This window comes from Electrona antarctica, assembly GCF_951216825.1.
Source record: "Electrona antarctica genome assembly, chromosome: 24".
NCBI classification, from domain to species: domain Eukaryota; kingdom Metazoa; phylum Chordata; class Actinopteri; order Myctophiformes; family Myctophidae; genus Electrona; species Electrona antarctica.
The window spans coordinates 19,020,164-19,046,708 of NC_136803.1; the positions used below are offsets into that span (position 1 = coordinate 19,020,164).

Below are 26,545 nucleotides of genomic sequence, written 5' to 3' on the forward strand. Positions count from 1 at the left end.
ATAATATGGTATAGCAATGTTATACCATGTATAATATTGAGACATATAGTGTATAGTGGTGTAATAATATGATAGCAGTCCATGGTCGTGCTCTGTGAGGAGGCCGGGTCCACGGTCAGACTTTTGGTGGGCTCCGTGGAGGGGCCTGGTCCACATCAGGCCCAGGTCGTGCTCTGATGATGATGACTCAATCAGACAAGCTGGTACACTTACCCTTCTTGAGATGGTAACTGCCTAACTGCCTTTTCTGTGGAATTTCTTAACCTTGTAGACTTCCCATGCAGTAACTGACAACATTGACGCACTTCCACGGAACAGTGCACAAACATTTAGTGCACTGTTCCGTGGAAGAAAATACAAAATCTTCACTTTGCTAACATTACTATAGATGCATGTTCAGGGACCACATGCAATGCCTTCACGGACCTCCAGTGGTAAATGTATATGGTGCATTTATATAGCACCTTTATCCAAGGCGCTTTACAGAGATTGTGCATTACATCACCCATTCACACACACATTCACACACCGATGCCGAAGGAAACCATGCAAGGCATGCACCAACCTGCACATCGGGAGCAATTAGGGGTTCAGTGTCTTGCTCAATGACACTTCGACACTGACTCTGGGGGAGCCCGGATTTGAACTGGGAACCTTGTGGTTCCCATCCGGTCACTCTACCCCTGATCCACCGCCGCGAGTGGTCCACAAACCACCTGTTGAAAACCCCTGAAGTATAGGAAGAGAGACAATTTATTTTCAACACGGCTGCTGCTAGAGCCTATGCACACAGAACCCTGCAGTAGTTCAGCAGCCGGGGGTGTGGAGTGGGAAATTTGGTATATAGTTTTTTTTATTGGCCTAAAATATTGTCTATATGCATGAATTCTCTTGTTGACCGGCTGTCGGTATTGTGCAATTTTTTATAGGGGTGTCTATACCATTAACAACCTACATAAGACAAAGATTTCAACATTTCATTATATGCTTTAAGTTATATGTGACGTGTTTTCATGATTCTGAAACCATTAAGCATTAGTTTAGTTTAGCACAAAAAACTCCTCCTCATCCGGTAGTTATATTTGATTTGACTAAATAACAACATTGGATTCAGTTATTATATTACAATATATGCCTCCATAGTTCCATAAAATGATTATGTCTTCATCCATATGGATGTCTTCATCCATAAGACTGTTTCATATTATTATTACATTAGAACGTTTTATTGATTGATTGATTGAAGTATTTAACAGATTGGAGAATTACAGTACATTTCAAGCACAACCTCAATACAAAACCGTTACTTGTGTGGACGACACCATAAAGCATTACACTTGTAATAGGGTCCACCATGTTCAACTTCAATTCATCATAAAACGTATCTAAATAGTATTTTATCGATAAGGTTATTACGATATTGTTATTAACATAATATTACATATCTTCTATACAATTACATAATATCATGTTATTTATATATTATATAAGATTATGTTATTTTTTTATATCAAATATCATCATCATTTTCAATTCAAACATTCCCCCTGGCTGTCTATCTATATCCATCTGAGCTGTGTGTGTGTGTGTGTGTGTGTGTGTGTGTGTGTGTGTGTGTCCGGCGCGCATGCGCAGTGCGGCTCTCTCCATCATCTTCCAATATTCTCTCCCCAGGTCTGGAGTGGAGGAGCCAAGCCAAGCACCAAGCAGCAGCAGCACTGAAACTAGAAGCAAGCAAAGGTAAAAAATGTCCCTCTTTCTTACACCTTTTGAAACCGCTCGAATCAACCCCTTTTTTCTCATTTCGTTCCATTGCGACGCCACGGACACAGCTGCCGGCGTCCCCCAGGGCGCTGTTTTAGTTTGGCCCCGTCATGTAACGGGTTTAAAACGCGTCTCTTCTTGACTGTCCCTATAGTGTTGTATGTGCCTGCTGCTTCCTTCGCTGCCTTGCAACGCAGCGCTCTGCTCTGACTGTGTGTGTGTGTATTACACTGCTGTTAGCCAGCTGTTACACCGCGACCGGTGACCCGTCGACGTCTGTGACCCCCCCCCCCACACACATACACACGTTATTACACAATAATATCACATCTGATCGTCTACACATTTTAACATGTGTTGTTGACAAAAAGAGACGAATATTATTATTATTATTATTAAATTAACTAAATATCCTGTTAAATGTTTTACAGTCTGATGTAGATATTGATACAATATTATGAATTATAAGTTCAATGTATGTCAACGAGCGAGAGAGTGAGAGTGAGAGTGAGAGTGAGAGTGAGAGAGAGAGAGAGAGAGAGAGAGAGAGAGAGAGAATTGTCGCAGAATTGTACAGGTCGCCGGGTTGCGTGTAACACATGCTAAGCTAACGGTAGCTAGCTCTGCTCTCTGCTCTGCTCTGGGGGGTTGTTGTGGTCCTGGCCTTTCTATCTGGAGGCCTAGCTGCTGCTGCTGCTGTTCTCCTGGCTGTGCTGTGAGTGAGTAGTGGGGGTTCCTTCTTTTAACCTCGACATTCTCTCAAAACTGTCGATCATAACGGTGTCACGGTTTTCACGCGCATCGGGGTGTTGGTGTGTGTCGAGGCGTCGTTGAGGGGCTAATTGGCCAATTAAGTTTTCATTACAGAGCCAACATAGCGGCTAACAAGCTAACAGGCTAACACAGGCAGACAGGCAGGCAGGCAGCCCCCATACCAGCTGCCTCAGTTGAGACTGAGGGCTACTTTAGCCTAGTTTAGCTTCTCAGCACCCAAATGCACACCACTTGTCAAACCATGTTCGTGTTGATGATTTGTTTTTGTCTCATTTGTGAACGCAGAGAAGAGTGCATGGGGGGGGGGGGGGGGGGGGGGGGGGGGGGGTTGTAGTTTAAACTTTAGGTACACACACACACACACACACACACACACACACACACAGATAGTAAAAGAAAAATCCTCAGTGGCAACCAAATGGACCCATTTATGGGTCCATTTGGTTACATTTTTCACACTACACTGGGGGGGATTTGACTGTTGTCAAAGAGTATCTACACAGATTTGTCTTTATATTATAGCCTATTCTATATATTGTAGCCTATTCTATATATTGTTTGCAAATAACTTTAACTCTGCCTTGTTAGTTGTTATACGAACATAAATGTGGTGGTTGTGTCTTTGGACCAAACTCTTTGCTGTTAATGCTGTTCACTAGTTTTTGGGGTAAAATTCTGATCTTGTGTAGATCTGCCAGTACCAACATCACTCTTGCCATGGGATGAGATTTGATTAAATTGGCTTTAAGAAATAATAGCTTTATTATAGCCTGTTTATGAGGCGACTTGGCTTAACCACTTCACCACTTATTCTGGAGGGAACATTAGTCAGTTGTGAGCTTGTAGATTTGCTATTTTTGGCGAAGATGTGGGGGAAAAAAGCAGTCTAATTGTACATGGCCAAATCAGGTCCCGTTTACTGAAATCTACAGGCCAGGGTTTAAGTGCTTAACAAATAATGTGGGTTAATATATCAGCGTCAGTGATGGTTACTAGTAATGAAAGTAAGATGGGTCACTCTGCTTCTCTCAGAGTGAGTGTGCTTTGTCTAAAACAGCATCTTATTACTTGCTTGTCTTCCTTTCAATTTAAGGCTTCCAGCATGTACTGTACTGTACTGTACTACTGTATTGTACTGTAACTACTGTACACTACTTTAGGAACAACTTGCACACACACAAATTGTGCCTAACCATTTCCTGTGCTTTAGTGTAGTGACTTAATTTAGTTTCTATTCCAAAATCCCTCCAAAAAAGGGAGTACATAGTGTTGTTGTTAATGTGTGTATTGTAACTGTATCATGGTTCTTCTTGTCCGTCTACCTCATGTCATGTCATGTCAATGTCAGTGTCATGTCATGAAATGTTTACCTGTGGCCTTGATAACGGTACTCTAGAAATGTTTAATGAACAGTAAACTCTGTAATGCCATGAGTTGTCATATTACAACAGCGCTTCAATTGGGCATAAGACCCCGGCTGTCTTTTTCAGAATGGACAAAATTATTATAATGTTTTAATACAGAATGAGATCATATCGACATCGGTAATATCGGTTATCTATCGGCCATAACAGCAATTAATTAAATAGGATATCGATATTGGCCAAAATAACTCAACGGCACATCCCTACTAGGGACCCCCCTGGTACCCCCCAATGACCCCTGGGGTCCCCTGTCCCCACTTTGAGAACCACTGGCTTACGTCATACAGTGTCTGTCTCTCTCTCTCTCTCTCTCTCTCTCTCTCTCTCTCACTGGCTTGTTATGTCATTGTCTGTCTAGTCATATAATTTACTTCTGTCTGTCCAAATCAGTCAAGGAGAACAACATCATGTTTTGTCCTTTCATATTTCATAATCGCAGAGAAATTGGCCCACTCTGCCATTTTTTAAAATTAAATTCAGCTTGATAATGAGCCAGCCTGTTCTCAACGTGGGGTCTGGGCCCGGTGACCCCCAAGGGGTCCTTGAGGGGGTTCCCAGGGGGTCCCCAGCAAAATGAGGAACACTTAAGCCCTTAATCCCCTTACCTTGTAAGATCAGCTATTTCCGTAAGAAAATGGAGCAGTAGTGTCTGACGTAATTTTCACATCCTATTCCGAATTGTGGGTTGTGTTTTCTTTTCCTCATTCTGAATTCCCTTTTTTTAATATCGCGTCAAATATGAAGAACTGTGTTCCAAAAATAAACACATGATCCCAGAAGTTGGATAATCATATGGATATGGAGCCATGGTCGAGGTGTACAGTCTGTGTACGTACCTTGAATTGCAGTTTGCAATTGACGATATTCAGACCACGGCCATCTTGCCAACAAGGTGCCAGCAAGGTGCTAACTAGGTGCAACTTCCCATTGACAGCCCATTCATCCAAACACAAGTCCTAAGTCCAAAGTCCTATCTAATTGTAATAGTAACTAAATGATTCTCCTCCATTATCCGATTTTATTTGTATTTATTTAGCCTTTACTTAACCAGTAAAAAAGAAAATCGCACATTGAGACTATCGTCTCTTTTATGAGTGTGTGAACTGCCCAATACAAGAGAAGAGGCGAATAATTGTTACACAGCTCTGCCACAACTGCCAGTAACAACAAATACAGGACAATAACACATCGATGATGAAGCGAAGATGATGATCGATTGATGGTAGTCACTATGGATCCGTCCGGTGTGGATGTGGAACAGAAAGCGTGGCCGTAGGGATGTCATAATTACAAATTTAAGTTAACGATTAATTGTCACACAAATAACTGTGAACAATGATTTATTTGTTTCTGACATTGAACATTTGAATAAAGAATACATTTCTGTTTGCCTGCAATGCCTGGTAATCAAACAAATGCACAGGCCAGATATGACATTTACAAATAAATTGCTGACATTCATTATTTTGAAAAAAAGGTAAAAAAAAACAACAACAAATTAGCGGAAATAGCTGATCTACAAGCATACAACGCATTGTAGATATGCTATTTCAGCATTTCTTTTAATGTATGACAATGTTTCAGCGTGGAAAGAATTATGCCAAAAATAATTGCAATTATCTCAAAGAACTGCGCTTAGAAGAGGATTATGTAATAATTGCGACAGGCAGGCCTAGCAGCCAGCAGCAGCATCGCTGCTCTTTTGACCTCTCAGTCTCTGCGTGACCTGCTGCGTCTGACTCCAGACCTCCGTGTGACTCAGCAAACATCCAGCACAGCACAGACTGCTGAGTCATGCTGTCTGTAGCAGTGGTTCCCAAAGTGGGGCCTGGGGACCCCCAGGGGGTCCTTGAGGGAGTTCCAGGGGGTCCCCAGCTAAATGATAGTTTGGAACCAGATGGGGTCTGTAACTCAGACTCTCAGAGTTAAATTAACATTCATTTTACAATATAAATTGAAGGTCCCAGAGATTAGAAATGCCATTAAATGGGGGTCCGTAGACTAATGCATGTCCAACTTGCGGTCCTTGAAATTAAACGGGTTGAGAATCTCTGCTAGAGCCGTAAAGATCCTCTCTCATGGCATATCTTTTCAAAAAGTTTGGGAACCACTGGTCTATAGGTTCTGTGCAGCGTGCTACCGTAGCAAAGACCCGCTGTCATTGGCCGGTACTCGCTGTCCTCGCGTTTTTTCATTTTTTTTTCAACTATGCCTAATCCCACAAAAAAAATAGCCTCTATATTTGTCTTAGTTTGAAATGTATAGTGGAATGGATGTAAATGCACACTTTGTGACTATCCACCAGTGTTAATACATCAAGGAAGGCAATTATGTTTCTGCACTGTCAAAAGTAATGCTACTTCTTTTGCAATGTAGTTAAATAAAAAAATGTGAAAAAGCTCAGGGGGGAAGATAAATTATATAAAATAAAATAAAAACGGTAATTTTTCTGGAAAATATTTTGTTTAAAATATCGTGAAAAATCGTATCGTGAACCTCATATCGTGATACGAATCGTATCGTGAGTTGAGTGAATCGTTACATGCCTAGTCTTTAGGTCTTTTTCATTTATCAAACTATTTTATAAAAAACTATTTTTTTCTTTTGCCTTTCCTTCTTCAGCAAACCTAGACCGGTTTCGCACATGCCCACGCACTGCCGTTCACTTCCTTGTTTATGTCCCTGAAAAAGGTGTTCATAACTCTTTAAGTTTACGGCGCTCTAGTCTCCATGGTTCTGACCAAAAGGGCAATGATCTGTCTTCATTTCTGACTTCAGGAAGCATCTCGTTTGGAATATAAACGCTTCTAGAGAGACTTTAGATGTGACAGCGTGAGGTAAGAACGGACGATTATGCCTCCCGGCTTTGGGGGGGTAATGGAAGACAGGGCTTTTCAGAGTAAAATCGGCCTCATCTGCTGGCACTCTAGCGCCATTATTTTGAAGAATTCCCCAGCAAAAAAAAAAAGTTCATATACTAATTCAGTCTATCTTGTGTGTGTCTCTTCCACAGACATGATGGACTTGCCGCACGGTGACCGGTGCAGGGAGCCAGCATGCTGAGGATGGTCTTCAACCACCACTGACACCATTTTATCTCATCAACGACGTTGAGCAAAGCCAAGCTCTGCGGTCCCCCCAATCCCTCAACGAGAACCGAGGCCGCTGTTCTATCACCGTCGTCGTCGTCGTCGTAGTCATCATCATCATCATCACCGCCCTCACCGATGGCGGCGAACCGAAGGGGAGACGCGCCGTGATGGAGTCCCGCCCCCCCGCGCCGCGCCGTTTAGTGTCCAGAACCATGAAGCATCTGGAGGGGTAGTTAGGGGGCTGTCCCCCCCCCCGCCCTGGCAGGTGCGGTCCGATTGTTTTCTTTTTGAGGGGCGCTAGCCGCCTCCTATGCACAGCTTTGTGTGTATGTCTGAGCACGGAATGTGTTCGTAGCGTGGAATGTGATGATTTGATTGACTGAGCACGGAATGTGATGTATGATGATGAGAGCACCCCTCACTTCAGTGAGGGGTGCTCACTGAAGTTTTTTTTCTTTTACTTTTCCTGCTCTGTTAATTTTGACAGCATTTTTTTTTATTTAGTTCAGTAGTACTCTTTTAAATAAAATCAAATTTAGTTTGAGTCATTCATTGTAGTCATCAGAAAAGTTATTATTTAGTCTAGTTTTAGTGAACTAAATTTAATAAGATTTTAGGCCACTAAATCACAATCAGTTGATTGTGTGGACAAAAAAGTATATTTTGGACGGCAGTGATGATTGACGTCACAACGCGTGATGGCACTGTGAGCTGGTAGATCGGCTATACGAAAGGTAACGCCGGTTCTTTGACCAAGCGGTTTCGTCTCTAAAATCAACGGAACCGAATATTCGGCTATTCGGCCGATTTTGTTTCCTGAAAGGTTTTGGACAGTTTCCACCGGACAGCGTAATCTGCCCTGTAATCTGTATCATAACTGCTGGCCTGCGACTGAATCAATAAAGCATTTATCTTATCTTATCTTATCTTAGGTCGTCCCCGGCCTCCTCCCCTCATCCCCCTGTCCCCCTCCCTCCCCCCCTTCCCCCTCCCACACACAAACTCACCAACAAAAAAAAGGAAGAAAAAAAAAAGCTTCCGGGACGGTGAAGCCAAGTCACAGCAGCGGGGTCTGGTGAGGCCCCGCCTTCTCCCAGCGAAGCCCCGCCTTCTCCCGACGAGAGGTAGGCCTGTCGCAATCGCAATTCTTTGAGATAGTGGCATTAATTATTTTTTTGCATAGTCATCCTAATGGTTTTCATGACAAAAAAATGTTAATTTTCCAAAAATAAAATGGACATAATGGTGACATCACACAGCCCTAGCCGCCGTATTGGACGCCGAGAGAGAAGGAAGCATGTCCTGCACGCTGACGCGCTGATCACATGACCCTGCTGAGGCGCCAAGGAGGAGGCGTGGTCTGAACCACACAGGAAGACATGAATGGAGGAAAGGAGTGCGAGCAGGGAGACCAGAGGCCCCGCCCCCTGCCCGTCCAGGTGCCCATTGGCTGGCTGAGGAGGGTGGAGCCAGCCGGAGCAGTGGCCTATTTAAGGTGAGATAGATGTTTTTTTGTTTTTTTTAAGCGGATGTGACGCGTCATTCCAAATCCTATGCGGGTTGTGCAAGGACACGCTGTGATTGGCCAGTCGCTGTGATTGACACCCTAACCTTAACAATTGTGTGTGTGTGTGTTTGTGTGTTTGTGCTTCAGTCCCAGTGGGTCAGTACTGAGCAGTCTGGACCAGGTGAAGAGCTACCTGCTGACAGATGGAACGTGTAAATGTGGTCTGGAGTGTCCACTCATACTCCACAAGGTACTGAGGATGCTTATCTCTCTTCTCTGCTCTGCTCTGCCTGTCTAAATTGGGGGTCCCAGAGATAGAAATGTAATTTAATGGGGGTCCATAGGCTAATGCATGTCAAACTGGGGGTCCTTGAAATAAAGGGTTGAGAATCACTGCTCGAGACGTAAAAATCTTCTCTTATGGGGGTCCCTGGCATATCTTTTCTCATGGGGGTCCACAGGCTAATTAGTGTCAATTTGGGGGTCCTTGACATGGAAAAAGTTTGGGAATCACTGTGCTAATACCAGCATGTCCGTGTGTCCGTGTGTCCAGGTGTTTAGCTTTGACCCCCGGGCCGTGGTGAAGCAGAGGACAGCGGAGGACGTGCGGGCTGATGAAGACGTCACGAAGCTGTGCATCCACAAGAGGAAGATTCTGGCCGTGGCCTCGCTGCACAGGAGCCTGGAGACACACCCCTCTCTGGCACTGGCCAATCCCGGAGCCCACACAGGTCATTATAATGATGAGACACACCCCTCTGAGACTCTGGCCAATCCTGGAGCCCACACAGGTCATTATAATTATGAGACACACCCATCTCTGGCACCGGCCAATAGTGGTCATTATATTATTTTATGGATTGTGATTGGTCCATCACCGAATTCATCTGTGACGTCCGGGAACGTCAATTGCCTGGCAGTCACTGTGTTAACGAGTTATTTGAATGACAGTAGAATACACGTTCAGAAGCAGCTCTTACTCCTTGAATAGTTGAAGGCGTTTTGGAAGAAACTCTTAACGTCTTTTTTTCCCTCCGTGGTGTTTTTAAAGGTGCGACAGCGATGGTCTCTTCTCATTCCACACCCCAACGAGCAATACGGGTCAGAACACACGAGGGCCTGGCCGCCTCCTCCGCTCCCGACCAAAATAACCCTTTCAAGATGATTCTGTCTGCAGCGCAGCAACAGCAGCAGCGGTCCTACCCCCCCCAGGTAGGCCTGTCACCATCACACATTTCAGTTGACGATTAATTGTCTCTCAAATAAACTGAAACATCGAAACATTGTCGCTTATTACTTGTACCCTGTTAATAAATTAAGGGCCTAAATTGTCTGAGCTGCTCCAGTGCCTTATTTTCTCAAAGTTTTTTTGGCATTGGAAATTGGAACATTATTTATGAATAATAATTACATTTTGTTTGCCTTTTAGGCTTCATGATAATAAAAAAAGCGCACAGGGCAGATATGAGAAATAACTGTAATATTCCAAGAAATTACTGACATTTTTATAAATGTTATACTTAAAAAAAGTTAACAGCAGAAATAGCTGATCTATATACTGTAGCTGCTACATACAAAACAGAAATAGCAGATGTGCTACAGTGTTGCACATCTGCTATTTCTGTTTTGTATGAACATCTTTCAACATGGAAACGACAAAATAATCGTGATTATCTTTGCAATTGATTGCAATTAGCCCTTCACTAAATCCCACCCCAAAAAGCGATTGTCCAATGCCAATCCAAATAGTTTAGCAACTGTTGCTATGGAGGTCAAGCTTTCGCCACCTCATAGCTGTCAGTGTTATTTTGCATGGCTGTGTTGTTGAACACGTACACAGCTTACCGTCGAGAAAGTTATACGACTGACCCACCCAGGTGATGGCAATAATACTAATGACCGTAGTCTTACCGTGCAACATGAAAACTCCCGTCGGGTGGTCGTTAAAAGTTGATTTCCCCCAATGTCATTTCCTCGTATTTCTAGTTTATTTAAATAATGTCATGCAAATGTGTCCAGTGCAGGCCTGGTTGACTAGATTTAGAAGACATTTTGATGCTCTTGCTACTGAAATGATTGATTATTTATATGGAGAAATCCCGTCATTTAATATGCATCTCTATGGGGGAGAAGGAGAGCTTGCCCTGTCTCCTCGCTGCTAACGTGCCTATTGGACAAGGACGGGTTGGGGAGGCACTTAGCGAAGGGCTAATTAGACGATTCTGTAATAATTGTATCAACCCTAACCCCCAGGATGTGGCTGACCTCCAGCATCAGGACCTGTACCCCGGCTACCCCCCCAGGCACCAGAGGCTGCTGGGGCCCGGCCCGGACCCCGGCCCCATGTCCCCTCCTTACCGCCATCATGCCGCCTACGGAGGCATGCTGAGCCCCCCGGCCCCGGGGGTGGCCGCGAAGTTGTACGCAGACGGCGGGGCAGACTCCCGGTCCCCCGGGGGTGGCGCGGGGGACCCTCTGGGGAGTCCGGGCGGCTTGGCGTCTGGTCTCCACGGCAACAATGGTGGCAGGACGCCGCTGTCTCCCCTCGGCGTGGCGCTCCAACACGGCGGCTCCCCGCGCGCCGCGGTGGCGCCGGCCAGCGGCAGGACTAGCAACCCCCTCTCCCCGGCTGCCAAAAGCCCCGTCTTGGGCGGTGCCGTGTGCGTGTCCCGGGGGGGGAACTACCCCCCGGGGGGCGTGGTGGAGGGCGTCGCCGTCGCCCGGCCCCCCTACCACCGCAGGACGCCCCCCCAGGGCCCCCCACTCCCCTCCTGCGCCCTGCAGAAGCGCCAGGTGGCGACGGAGAAAGACCCGCTAGGCATCCTGGACCCCATCCCTGTCAATGCCCCCCCCAACCCCAACCCCCCTCACCACTCTCATCCCATCCCCGGCAAGGCCCCGCCCAACCCCCCCGCCCCCCACCACCACCACTCTCAGGTACCAATGATGAATGTAAACAACATCCCGCCCCCGGTCATCGTCCCGTTGCCAAGCAACCTGCCGCTGCCCACGGCCAAGCCGGGCCACGTTCAGAGGACTCTGCAGCACGGCGGCGGCGGTCCCGCCACCCGCTCCCCCTCCTCGGCCTCCCCCATCACGTCGCCTGGCGTCCTCCACACCACGTTGTCGGGCCCCCCCCCGGGCCGCGCCGTCGGCGTGGAGGCCTCCCCTCACCGCTCGCGATCCTCTTCCACGTCCTCGGACCACGGGAGCTTCGCCGTGCCCGGTGGCGGCGTAAAGGTGCCCCCGCCGCGCTCCCCGAGGTCGGCCGTGGGCTCGCCGCTGCCCGCCCTGCCTTCCAGCCCCTCCGCCGCCGCCCTGCACCACCACCACTACAGCAACAACAACAAGGACTCCCCCCAGATGCTTCCTGGCATGGCGGCCGCCAACCCCGCCTACTCGCCCACATCCTCCTCCTCCTCCTCCTCCCTCGCTGCCCCCAGCGCTTCCCAGAAGGCTCACCACCCAGGTTAGAAGATTAGTTTTTAGTTTGTTTAGATTTTTTTTTTAAATTCAGTTAGTTTTAATTTGTTTGTCGAGCGAATTTGCTAGTTTTTTATTTGCTTTGATTTTTTTTGAAAATGCTAATAGTTTTAGTTAGTTTTCATTAGTTTTAGTGTATTTTAGTTGTTTTATACTTTGGCTTATTTGACAGGAGCAGGATTGAAAAGGTAAATAAAAACCTCTGGTACCGTTGGCTTGATCTCAGCCAAACTGTGTACACACACTCCTTGGATGCTAGAGCTGTACCTCTGCCCCAAATCTTTCACATGGGCCTGTTATAGCGCCCCCAGGAGGCCGACTTTTGCAAAACACATTTTTTGACAGTACACCTACAGATTTTGTCCAAACATCACGCAAATCGGTACACAGTTTCGAAACGAAACGGGTCTTTCAGATTTGTCATACTCCATCCCGATTGGCTTCGTTTTGAACAAAATACCTCAAATCATGAACACAGCGTGTGATTTCAGTGAAATCTTTCTCTCCCATTCCCACTAGGCCGAGGAAGAAGTGCCACTTGAACATTTTCAAATCAGCCTCATGGTCGCGCTTCATGTTTTTACCTTTTATAACTGCACGATCTGTGTAAAACTTTGTATGCTCACTCCCTAATGGAAAAACATTTGCCCTGCAACTTATGCAAAACACATTTTTGGATATTACTGCTTCAGATGTTTTCTGATTTTCACGCAAATGGAACACATGATCAATACCATATCAAACAAACAACCAAACAAACAATGCACGGCCACAACAAATATTCCTGATCCTGACCTGGTGGAGACCTGTGCTTCGAGGAGCACTTTTTGTCAGGTGAAACCTGACTAATGAAAGCTCATGAAATGTAGACGACCTAGTCATTTAGAGGACCTCGTCATTTTTTTGTTTCAGTTCGTTTTAGCTAGATTTGTAAAAAGACACGATACATTTTCAGTTAGTTATCGTTTATTTCGTTTTTATACCATTCTGGGCGGGAACACCTTTTGGTGTTTTAAACATTATGTTATAATTTTGCAATTGAAAAATAGCAGATCTACGAGCTCATAGGTCTGCTATTTTTGAAAAATCGTGAAAATATTTATTTAGAAGATTTATTTTTTAATTTTGAGGTCAGGCCTAAATGGGTTAATCTAGTTTTTATTTTTTTCAATGTTTTTCGTTATTTGGTTGGTTTCTCGTCAGCTGTAATAACCTTGGGCTCTCCTCCTCCCACAGGTCTGCTGGGCATGCCCCTCCCCCTCAACCAGCTCCTCAACCAGCAGAACGCCGCCTCCTTCCCCGCCAGCAGCCTCCTGTCGGCCGCAGCCAAAGCACAGCTAGCAAATCAAATCAAACACAACAACAACAACAACGCTGCTGGAGCCGCCGCGGGAGCCGCCCCCGGGTCTCTGAGTGGCCCCCGGGGGGGCGTGGTGGTGGAGGCCCACGGCGGCGGCACTTTGGCGCCCATGCTGCCGCCGCCCGGCTCAGGGGGCGTGCCGCCGAGCGTGCCCGAGGTCCAGAGCGGCCGCGCGGCGCTCAGAGACAAGCTGATGGCTCAGCAGAGAGACAGAGACCCGCTCCGCAAGCGCAAGGCGCCGTCGGGCACCGCCGCTGCCGCTCCCGCCGCCAATCACCACGACGACGCGGTCAACAGCGGCAGCAACGTCGCGTTCGGCATGCTGGGCAAACCGGGAGGCCCCCCGCCGCGGGGGCCCCCTGGCCCCGGGGAGCTACGGAAGGTGGCCCGTCTGGGGAGCCTCCCTCCCAACACCTCCATGGCCCAGTTGCTCCAGTCCATGAGCCACAGCTCCCAGAACGCTCGCACCGGCCTCGGACCTGCTCCCTCCGCACCGGGTCAGCCGCATTACGGGGACGGTTCCGCCGCCGGCTCCGCCCCCCAACAGAACCCACTGGCCCAGCAGAGGCTGCGGCGCAGCCCCGGGGACTCCATGCAGCACTGTCACACCGTGGACTCCGCTGCCCACCCAGGGCCGCCGCATCATCCGGGACAGTTCCCGCCGGACATGGTGGCCCAGATGCAGGCCTCGTCCATGGGGAGCTGCGGGCCGCTGCAGCAGGGCCCCGCGGGACCAGGCGGGCCGCTCGGGCCTGACGGCGTGCCGCTGGGCCGACCCAACGCTAACCCACCCCCGTTGTCTCACCCGGGACCACATCCTGGCTCCTCTCACCCGGGACCCCACCCTCACCCCGGACCCCACCTAGGAGGACCCCTCCCTGGGTCGCACACCGGCTCTCACCCCGGAGCACATCCTCCTGGTCCCCATCCTGGACCTCATCTCGGAGCCCAGCCGGGGTCTCACCCTGGTCCTCATCTTGGTCCCCATCCTGGAGCTCACCCGGGCTCTCACCATGGCCCTCACCCCCAGCAGCAGCAGTCTCTGCTCCATGGCATGGGAAGGACTAGCATGGCGGCAGTGATGCCGCATGGAGGAAATGATGGCACCTGTGAAACGGGTGAGTAAACTCACTAGAGACGTGCAGTAAATCCTGGTCTCTATAGACCGATTCAGAAAAGGGTCTCATGGTCGCAGGCAACGTATTTCCTGTAGGTGGAGACGACATATCTACGGTTTAAAGAGTCGGCCCTTCTACTACATTGAATGGGAAATTGACTGATGTTGGTCTGCTCAAACGTTACTCTTTTATCTGCTTTTTTTACTTTACAAAGATGCCCAGATCGGGATGAACCTGTGTAGTTTATGGTTGCTCCAATAGTAGTGGCAACATTCAACTTTGGAGAGAAACAGAATGTCAAAAAATACACCGCGGTGCATGAGACCAGAGCCATAGAGTAATGGTTGAGACGAAGCAGTGGAAAGGTCCTGAAAGATGCATAACGTCAGTCTTAACCAATCTTTCTTGTATGCATGAACACAAGGCTGCTGTACTTTATACCTCATACTAAGGCTGTACCTTAGCCCTTTTTTTTGGACTCGAACTTCGGCAGGAATTCCCGAGCGAACATCCGGACCATTTGTTTCCAATTAATTTAAAAAATAACCTTTGAGATATCCGTCTCGATCAGAGCGCAGCGCGTCTCCCCTGCTCTTTATCAATCTCTCTCGTCTCTCCCAACACACACACACACACACACACACACACACACACACACACACACACACACACACACACACACACACACACACACACAAACACCCTCAAGTGGCTCCACCTGTGTATTCTGGGAGGCGCATTGAAGTGAAGTGGGCACAGGGCAAAAGCAGATCCTCCGTGACCGTTTTGCTTAACAATGATCAGAGTTCCCTACTTTTTGTGATGTGATGCTAGAGAGCATATGCTAATATATCATGGCCCCTGTCAGCGATTATGCTGGTGTGTGTGTGTGTGTGAGAGAGACGCGTCAGACATTCCAATCAATTCACCTCAGCTGCAGGCCAATCACCAAATTACAAGCACGGGAGATGGGACAGCAGAACTAGGAGATATTTCTTTAAAAAAATCATAACTTCTGACAGGAATGCACTAGAAACTTACTTTGTTTTTACATGCTCATATCGCATTCTCGCCTAGATATATTTTCGAGTTAATAAAAAAAGGGAAAAAATAATAATATTTTTTATTTAATAAAAAAATTAAAATAAATAAAACGAATGGTTCAAGCCCATTAATTAAGATTCGAGTGCCAACCCTAACGAGCGAACATTCGAACCTTGAATGTTTGGGGACAGCCTTACCTCATACTAAGCATTTATAGTATGAGGTATAAAGTTCACAGGTTCATCCCGATGTTCTGGGCATCTTTGTAAAGTTAGTGTTAGTAAAAAGCAGGTAAAAGAGTAACGTTTGAGCAGACTAACTAATCAGTCAATTTCCCATTCAATGTAGTAGAAGGGCCGACTCTTTAAACCACAGATATGTCGTCTCCGCCTACAGCAAATACATTGCCTGCGACCATGAGACCAGTTTCTGAATCAGTCTATACTAGGGATGTGTAAATGTGTCCAAAATGAAAATCGATTTGTATAATTCAATATTAACGATTAATCGATTAATCGTTTTTTTTTAATGAACCCTACAAATAAAAATAATCTTCCCCCCAAGGGGTACCTAAGTCAAAAATGTTTGGGAACACCTGATGTAGATGCTTAACAATAATTTTAACTCTTGAGAGTTAATAAGGGTCCATTTGGTTACTAACTCCATCTTTTAAATGAGGACCACTGGTGGTCCCTGGACCAGTGTTGAGCCAATTGATCACCATAGCAACCCCAGCCTAGGCCTGATTAGGTAAATTCCCAACACCTGCTAAATCCTCCAAACATGTATCTTGATTGGAATCAATCTCCACTCACACTCAATGACTCACACTCCTCATGCAGCTACACAGACACATCCCAGGCACACTTTGGTAGGCCTATAGCCCTGTCCTGTTTGGATGACAGAAGAAGTGGCCGGCTCACTCCTCATGCATTGAAAGAAGCATGAGCTCAGTTTGGGGCTCTCCCCAACTCGGCAGAGGGAGCATAGCGCAGGCTAGCCCAGGAGTACAGCTCAGGCAATTCTTGGCACCGTGTGACAAAAATGAGTTACAAAATCGTGGGATAAAAAAAATCAAGAGTGAAAAAGAGAGACATGTGAACAGAGAGAGAGAAGAGAGGAAAAACTTGCATTCAATACTGTCAAAAGACAGAGCAGAGGACACACACACACACACACACACACACACACACACACACACACACACACACACACACACACACACACAGAGAGATGCCTACATCTGGTTGAAAGGCTTCCGCCGGGTCTCTATTCAGGGCCCACCATGGTTACTATAGCGACATGCTGGTCAGTACAGGGAACAGATCCTCCTTACAGAGCTAGATGTGGTGTGGCCTCCACCTCTGAGAAGCACATCCTACTTCAATGCTGTCGGCCGGAAACCTCTCATCTCCGTAGCAAACATTTTATAGTATTATTATTCTGTAAATCGATGCCCTGACCAGGGCTCGACGCTTAGCATTTTCCCAAGTAGCACGTGTGCATAAGTTGAAACATCTAGTAGCACACACATATTTTTAGGGGCACGATGAAAAGTTATCAAATGATGTGTTTTTCTTTTTAATACAGTGATATGAGGTAGGGGTGGGCGATATGGCAAAATCACGAATCCGATATCTTTTCAGCCATTATCAAGATAACGATATTTATCACAATATCGTTTTTGTTCGTTTTTATATCATCTATATAATATCATTTGTTTTTATGCTGATAGACTAGTTTTTGTTTTTTATGCAGATAGATATAAGATAGATTTATAGATATAATCAATACATTTTTATGTTGCTCATAGATGTGTGCATGCACTCTTTGTGCATGCACGCTGTTTCACCCGTGTTTGGTTAAAAGTTATATCGAGTGACGTTCGAACATTACAAACTTTGCAAAGTACTCAACGTGTCGGGGAGAAGAAGCAATTCCTTCCGTGATGCTATCCTTAATCCTGCTGCCTGCCAGGGAAGAACAACGATAGCCTGGCTAATAAGCCAGACTAATATCACACAACACTGTCGCGGTATATCAGTCTGGGCTGGCTCCACTTGGATTTCATTTCCCGGGGAACATTTTCTCTTTGACGCAATTGGTCAGAGCTACTGTCAGTCAAAAGTCTCAAGCATTGAACGTCACTGTACCAAAGCCCGCCTATATTGCATACCGTGTCCCGATTGGTCCGACCTGTTCTCTGCTGTAGGAAAGAGGCGTGCTACTGAGCCTCGCCAGACCGTAATCCGCTGGTAGGCAACTTTTTTTTGCCAACGGCTGATTCGGTCTGGTTTATTAACCAGGCTAGAACAACGACACAGCATGCTAAAAGGGGAGGGGCAAGGGGAATAGATCTTCAAGCTAGCAACGCATCGAGCCTTGACACGTCGTTAGCTTGTAGATCTGCTCTTTTTGGCGAACGACACCACGGTACTACAGAAATATAAATGAAGGTATAGAACTGCGACTCATAGAATGTGCACTTTGCTGTATCGGAGGCTTCAGAGCCTTGTCTTTATCACGATTGAACAGTCAAAATCTGTAGTAGCGCGGGTGCTACAAATTGCATTTCACAATCCGCACGGCACTATTTTCACTAGCAAATGCGAGTACCTGCTCGCACTGTCGAGCCCTAACGTCATCGTACACGAGTGTCTCGCAAAATAACCTTTTGAAAAATCACCCCATGCTCTTCCTGGCATTCTGAGCGACCAATAGCGTCAGCGTCGCCGATCATCACCCTGTTCCCATGGCAACCTTGACCCGGCAGCAGCTGTCACACTGTGTGTGTGTGTGTGTGTGTGTGTGTGTGTGTGTGTGTGTGTGTGTGTGTGTGTGTGTGTGTGTGTGTGTGTGTGTGTGTGTGTGTGTGTGTGTGTGTGTGTGTGTGTGTGTGTGAAAAAAAGAGGAGAGATAAAGGGAGTGTGGGGGCATAGAACAATGCTTACAAAGGGAGGAGGGACAAGAACTTTGATTAAATTCATATTTTTAAATAAATATTGCCTGACTTTCTCCTCAACTCTCCCCCCTCTCTCTCTCTCTCTCTCTCTCTCTCTCTCTCTCTCTCTCTCTCTCTCGCTTCAATTCAATTCAAAGGAGCTTTATTGGCATGAGAAAACATAACACTGCCAAAGTAACAGTCGAACAAATCAATCAAAACAATGTATGTACAAATACATGGGAATGGATAAATGCGCAAACGTAGCAATTTATTTAAGGAACTCAACAAGATATCGGGGTGCAAGATCCTTTTGAGCCTTAGGTTTGATATGAAAACGTCCATTTTGATCAGCGGCCGATCAATCGGTGCATCTTTAAACTCCGCCCCTCCAACTCACCTCTCCTGTTGGTCCAGCTCAGCGCTGGAAGCGTGGGGCTTTCTTCAACATTCTGAGTTTTAACTCCTCCTCCCTCCTCTCTCTCCAGGAAACCCTGCAGCGCCGCTGATCTGCAATCTGCCGCCGCACGCCAACAGCGGAGCACACATGTACCAACAGCAGCAGATGCACCAAGCCCTCCAGCAGCAGCAACAACATCAACAACATCATCAACTACAGCAACAACAACTTCACCAACAGCAACAAGTTCACCAACAGCAACAACTTCACCAACAGCAACAACTACAACAACAGCAACAACTGCAACAACAGCAACAAATTCAACAACAGCAACAAATTCAACAACAGCAACAAATTCAACAACGGCAACAACTTCAACAACAGCAACATTTACAACATCAACAACAACTTCGACAACAGCAAGAATTACAACATCAACAACAACTACAGCAACAGCAACAAATTCAGAAACAAGTACAGCAACAACAGCTACAGCAACAACTACAGCAGCAGCAACAACAGCAACAACTACAGCAACAGCAACAAATTCAGCAACAGCAACAAATTCAGCAACAGCAACAACTACAGCAACAGCAACAACTACAGCAACAACGGCAACATCAACAACAACTTCAACAGCAGCAGCAACTTCAACAACATAAACAAGAGCTGCAGCATCAACTACTTCAACAGCAGCAACAACATCAACAACAACTTGAGCAACAACAGCAACTTAAACAACTTCAACATCAACAACATCAACAGGAACTGCAACAACAACTTCAACAGCAGCAACAACAACATCTTCATCATCAACAACAACAACAACATCAACAGGCTCTGGGAGGTCACCCAACGTACCACGCTGCACAACAGAGTTTCAGTGACGGTAGCAACAGCTCCTACACAGACAGCAACAACGCCAGCTCCATGGCCTGTCTCTACCAGAACTACCAGGTAGGGATGTTAGCATGAAGCATGCACGCACACACAGACACACACACACACACACACACACACACACACACACACACACACACACACACACACACACACACACACACACACACACACACAGGCAAGGCAGCGTTCTCTGTCAGCCAGTGCTCCATCTGCTTGGAATGAGCTCCAGAAGGTCTTACAAATCAGACACTTCCATCTTTGGGTCAATTCAGACCAGGCAATTTTTTTTAGTTATGTGTATTTTGAGCATTTTCTGTCTTCTGATTCATGTATTTTGATTTTGCTGTATGTTAAAGTTGGTTGATTATTGTGTTCTGTATCTCGGCTACATTGACAATGATGACCTGGCTGCCCCTCAACTGTACTTCCGAGTAGGGCTTTCACTTCTAGTGATTTTTACTAGTTGACTAGTTGCCTAGTTTACTAGTCGACTGTTTAACTAGGCCTACCTATTATGTAAAAACAAAAAAAACATTTTTTTTAAAATAATAAATAATAATTATAATAAACTGTGGTGACTACTATAATCTAGCTGATCTTTAGGCCTACAAAAACGAGGTCGACTACTGGATTTACTAGTCGCCTAGTTGAATAGTCGACTAGTTGCTTAAATCCCTACTTCCGAGCTGAAATAAAGGTTATGACGATGACGATGATGATGACCGCCTCTTGTTCCCACACAGCCCCAGGCGATGCTGAGCCATGGCCAGCAGTTCACAGAGGGCCAGCAGAGGGACGTCCCGTCCCAGGGTGGTGGTGGTGGTGGCGGCGAGGCGCCTCCCAGCGGGGCGGCGGCGGGGCTCGACAACAGGCCCCTCCTCCACCCCGGGGGAGGAGGAGGAGGAGGGGCGGCTAGCGGTGGAGGGCGGCCAGAGTCCGTGGACGCCATTTACCGCGCGGTGGTAGACGCCGCCACCAAGGGCATGCACGTCACCATCACCGCGGCCGCCACGGCCTCCAACCAGACCAGCCCCGTGCCGGCGCTGAGCGCCATGAGTGCCTTCGCCGCCTCCTCCGTGGGAGACCCTCCACCCAACTCCGTCATCCAGGAGGTACGCTCGTGTAGGCCAGAGTTTGTCAAAGTGGGTGCCGCCCGTGGCACCAACTGTCTTCAACAAAAATGGCTGATCTACAAGCTCACAACACTCAAGACACTCTCATGCCTTGTGAGCTTGTAGATCGGCTTTTTTTGGTGAACGTTCCGCCCAGAATAGTGATATCCTGAGGTTCAGGTGGTTATGGGGTTCAGGTGGTATGTACTGTATACAGTATTACGTTATTTTCTTTCTATCATGGAATCTCATATTCTCTTAAGGTTTTGGACATGCTGTATCTTAGGGGGAAAGAGTTTAATAATGTATTATTATGATATAAGATTCTGAACATTGTCAGTGCAATTTAGGGGTGCGGTGATAAAAATGTTATTTACAGGGGTGCTCCGAGTTTAAAAAAAAAAAAAAAGTTTGAGAATCACTGCCGTAGTCACTGTTATTACCAAATTGACTGATCTGCATTATTTTAGATAATCCCGATTGTTTTTCAGGGGGTCCGGGGGGTCCTCAGAGTTACATTAACTTAAAGGAGCATTCAGTGATTTGGGTGATTTGGAAAACCCCCGGGTCCGCCCCGGTAACAAGATGTGCACATGCACGCTCTACAGTGGTGGGAAGTGCAACAGGCCAACAGCACGTGCACCAAGGCCCGCCCCCACTGGATCATGATTGGCGGAAGCCCCCTCTCTATCCTGATTGGATGAAGGCTGGGCCACCTAGCCAAAAACAAAACCTAAGGTTTTTTCCCCCACTGCTTATATGGTCAGCACACTCTATAGTAGGGAGGATTATCACAACAAAACAAGAAAATAAGTGATATTTGAATTAAGTGAAATCACTGAATATACCTTTTAAGCAATTTTGATTTAAATATTTTTAAGCCAAAAACACAATTAAAATCACAATTGTTTTTGCACCCCACCAGGAGGGCGGCGCTCCTCCTCTGTCCCTGCAGCAGGGCAGAGTGAGGCCCGGCGGCGGGGGGGTGGTGAGCCGGCCCTCGGACCCGCCGCCACCCCCCGGCACCCCGGACGCCGGCCCCGAGACCCCGGGCAGCGGTGGCGAGTACTTCCGCTCCCCGGCCCGGGGGGCGGGAGGAGGAGGGGGGCTGCAGCAGCAGCAGTGGGACGGCAGCGGGGAGACGGCAGCGGGCGCACGTGGCGGAGGCAGCGGGGGGAGCATCAGTGGGGGGGTTAGTTGGGGCAGCGAGGACTTCCTGGAGTGTTCCACCCAGCTGAGGAGCAGCCCCGGGCCCCTGACCCCCACTCCCCCCGGCCCCCCCATCCACCACCACCACCATCATCATCATCATCACCACCACCCCCACCTCCAGGAACAGGACGCGTACCGCTTCGGCACCGCCTCCTCCGACTGCGTCCGCGGACCCCCAGCCACCGCCGCCGTCGTCGGAGCCTACAAGGAGCGCTTGGAGGAGCACGTGGTCAACGGTGCCGCCGCGGCCCACTTCGCCCCCGGCAGAGGGTACGGCGGCGGCAGCATGGACGTGTTGGGCCCCCCCAGGCAGGAGCTGACGGGAGACGACCAGTCCCCCGGCTCATCCACCAGCCTGGAGGGCCCGCTGCCCGGGGCCCCCGTCAGGGAGCACCACTACGGTGGTGTTGGCGGGGGCCACTACAACAACCATCACCACCACCACCACAACATGGCCGCCGCCTGCAGCCCCTCGGACACCAAGAGCGTGAGCAGCGAGGAGACGCCTGACTCGCCGTCGTCGTCGTCTTCGGAGCAGCTGATGCACTACCGCGCCCGGGGGGGCTTCAACATGGGCGAGCTGGTCTGGGGTCCGCTCAGGGCCTTCCCCCCCTGGAACGCCAAGCTGGCCGGAGACGGAGCCGTGCAGCTCCGAGAGCAGGCCAAGGTAGTTTGTGTGTGTGTGTGTGTGTGTGTGTGTGTGTGTGTGTGTGTGTGTGTGTGTGTGTGTGTGTGTGTGTGTGTGTGTGTGTGTGTGTGTGTGTGTGTGTGTGTGTGTGTGTGTGTGTGTGTGTGTGTGTGTGTGTGTGTGTGTGTGTGTGTGTGTGTGCGTGCGTGCGTGCGTGCGTGCGTGCGTGCGTGCGTGCGTGCGTGCGTGCGTGCGTGCGTGCGTGCGTGCGTGCGTGCGTGCGTGCGTGCGTGCGTGCGTGCGTGCGTGCGTGCGTGCGTGCGTGCGTGCGTGCGTGCGTGCGTGCGTGCGTGCGTGCGTGCGTGCGTGCGTGCGTGCGTGCGTGCGTGCGTGCGTGCGTGCGTGCGTGCGTGCGTGCGTGCGTGCGTGCGTGCGTGCGTGCGTGCGTGCGTGCGTGCGTGCGTGCGTGCGTGCGTGCGCGCGTGCGTTGTAATCTCTGCACGCACGCACGTGCGTGCGTGCAGAGATTACAATAGGGTGCATTCTGCATCCCAAACCGCAGTTTATAGTTAAGGGACGCAATAAAACAACGACCTCTGCATCCACGGGATGCACTACTGTACTACTGTACTGTTTTTTATTCTAGTTTATTTTGCTAGCTTTAGTTATAATAATCATTTCTTCTGTTTTCTACATGAATATAACCACATTATAACCATATAAAATGAAATGGGAGTTAAATGCTGCAATTTGTAAAAATGGCAAAATATGACTCATAACGTCGTTGAAGTGGGACTCATACAATGTCCCTGGGACTCATCTAAAAGACCACCCCTGCATCCCGGGACTCATTACATTGAAAACCTATTTACATCACTGTGTGTGTGTGTGTGTGTGTGTGTGTGTGTGTGTGTGTGTGTGTGTGTGTGTGTGTGTGTGTGTGTGTGTGTGTGTGTGTGTGTGTGTGTGTGTGTGTGTGTGTGTGTGTGTTAAATCGTTAATCACAATTATTTGTGTGACAATTGATCGTCAACTTAACTTTGTAATCGTGACAGCCCTACGGTACCCAGACATCTTTACATCTTTGACGGCTGATATGCCACATGTTGTTGCGGTTGATAAAGAGTCCAGAGAAGTGTCTGTATAAAGCTGAGTTCAGGCCTGAATTAAATACCAACCACTTCTACGTACTGTACCATCTCAGAGCTGGGCTATAGGTGCAGACCCACAGACTGGTTGTTGGAGGGTTTCAACAACCAAAAAGGAGGAGATTGTTACTTATACCCATGGAGACATATGCCATGATTTTGTGGATGCAGGTTATACTAAATGTGAGGTGTTTTTTGTGTTCAGGTTGAACCAGAGAAGCTGAAAACTTTATCACATGACCTGGACGCTTTGGACCGCAAGAGAAACCGCAAGTAAGTCCATAATTCTCTTGTATTAAAAATGGGAATGTTTAATGTTTTTTTAAAGGATATTGAAGATGTAATATATTGGTTAACGTGTTGCTGCTTGTGTCCCAACAGGCCAGGAAAACTAAATAATCATCTGGAAGCTGCTATACACGAGGCCATGAGTGAACTGGACAAGATGTCTGGAACAGTAAGAACACAACCTCCTCTCTTCTCCTGCATGCATTCTACATTTAGCAGACACTCTTAATCCACAGCGATTTTACAGTAAGCAAGGAAAACCCAAAATAACACATCACATGCATAGCTCTAGTAATCTAGGATCATATGTAATCCAATAACCTATCGTCATTCTAAACAGTTCTACAAATGAACCTCTCCTCCCCTCTCCACCTCCCCTCCTCCTGCTCTCCGTGATATACAGCTCCATTTTATCAGTTAATCTAACAAACGTTCTCTCCCAGGTTCATCAGATCCCGTCGAGGGATCGACAGCTCAAACTTCCCAAACCCAAGAGGAGGAAGATCTCCAGATAACATCCAATGTGTCGGCTTCTCTCCTCTCTCTCTCTTCTCTTTCTCTCTCCTCTTCTCTCCCCTGGCTCTTTTTTCCACTACAACAACTAAGATATTCAAGAACCGTGTTAACGTGTTTCACCTGGTTCTGGATGTGTTTCCATAGAGCTGGACGCTGTTCTCAGACTCGGGACCTATTTTGGGCCCTGCTCATGAGGCGGCACTAACCGAGACATTCTCAGAACTTAAATTACTTCCAAAATGTTTCTAAAAATAGCGAATCTAGTTTGTAGATTGGCTATTTACGCTTTCTGGAACGTTTAAAAAAAAAACGTATATAACGTATGAAATAATTTGTAATGCGTTATAGACGTTTCTGAGTCACCCTTCGTAGTCGAAAAAAGCCATCTCTCTATCTCTCTCTAACTCTTAAGAAGCCTTCGGAAAGCAACATGCGCTCGGCCCCTTCCGGCGGCCGTGACCTTTGAACTCTTACCAGGTGCTACATGTAACGTGGTCGGGGGTGGCGTTTAACTTCCGTCCGTCTCCGTGGGCGGGACCTAAAACGCCCCCCAAACCGAACCGACCACTCATAGACTGAACTGTAGAACAACACAAAAACGCAGAACAACAGTTTGCCGTTTGTCTCTGAATTAACTATTTTTTTCTAGTATAAGATAGTAAAATGAATGAAAGAAAAAAGGAAAAAAAAAAGAACTCTTTACAAGCATACCTTACATATTTAAGAACAATAGACAGTCCAAATATTTCTGATACATTTTCAATATGTACATAGGTAATAACGCTAATGCTATTAACAATTGTGTGTACATACTGTACAGTGTCGTGTACAAGCATACCCAATGAACATTTTATCTTTTTATTGTACAAAAAAAAAAGAAGAAAAAAAACCCAACAAAAACTAATCAAACCTTACAGACTGAGCAGAGAGCAGTGTACCAATGTCTCGGTTTCTATTCAGTAAAAAGTTATCATAGGATTAAATAATGAAATACAGCCTAATGCTTTTATATAAACTGGTAAGCTGTGCCGGGGTGGTGTTTTTTTTTTTTTAGTTTTTGTTTGTTTGTTTTGTCGGTTTGATTTCTTAGGGGAAACGTTGCCCCCCCGTGGCCGTGGGACAGGCATGAGTGTGTCGATGTGTAAGTTCTCCATTTTTCAGACTGAAAAGACCACGTCTCCACTTTAGTGTTTATTTTGTTTTGTGTTCGTTCTAAGAAAGAAAGACAATTCACAGAATGAACTTTACCGGCTGAAAGTGTTCTAGTGCTGCCAGTGATTCCCAGGGCGGGAAGCTTTTAACTAACACACTCACTGCCATGTATTATTAATTCATTCAATTCTTCCAAAACCGCCAGTGTTTTTCAGTGAAACCCTTATTTTTGAAGGTTCCACCGGAACCTGAACCTATAACCTGAACCTGAACCTACAGTATATTGAAAATTATATTTCCCTCGCCCCAAAACCTTATGTAATTGTATCAGTCAATTCATTTTTTTTAACGGTTGCACCCCTTCATAGTTATTGTTCTAGTTATTGTTGTCATTGTGGGCAGCCTCGGACTCACTACCAGACACTTAATTGGTAACCAACTGATATTTGGTAGTCTTGGTGAGACGTAGGAGGGGCCCGGACAGGAGTCAACCCACAGAGCCTAGTCCTTCCACACGCCAGAATGGGGCCTCTCAGTCCCGGCAGAGTAGTTCCAATGGATTGTGTGGCCCCGGTCTTTCCCTAGTGGGTCTGATCGAGGGTAGCTACTGGGACTTGATCACCCCCGGCTGGGTCACCCGAGTGAGGGGTATGATGTTGGCGAGACCCGAAACCCTGAT

The 26,545-nt window shown here is 47.3% G+C and overlaps 1 protein-coding gene across 1 annotated transcript; it reads left to right on the top strand.

Moving 5' to 3' along the window:
- Positions 1 to 1,642: 1,642 nt before the first annotated feature.
- Positions 1,643 to 26,258, top strand: mbd5 (methyl-CpG binding domain protein 5). Its single transcript, XM_079495585.1, has 15 exons — positions 1,643 to 1,740; positions 6,976 to 7,319; positions 7,987 to 8,178; positions 8,314 to 8,549; positions 8,709 to 8,811; positions 9,115 to 9,292; positions 9,613 to 9,773; positions 10,815 to 12,030; positions 13,281 to 14,522; positions 18,996 to 19,864; positions 20,554 to 20,922; positions 21,848 to 22,801; positions 24,116 to 24,183; positions 24,292 to 24,367; positions 24,642 to 26,258. Exons 4-15 carry the CDS (start codon positions 8,434 to 8,436, stop codon positions 24,711 to 24,713), a joined length of 5,424 nt encoding a protein of 1,807 aa, XP_079351711.1. The 5' UTR covers positions 1,643 to 1,740; positions 6,976 to 7,319; positions 7,987 to 8,178; positions 8,314 to 8,433; the 3' UTR covers positions 24,714 to 26,258.
- Positions 26,259 to 26,545: the final 287 nt, after the last annotated feature.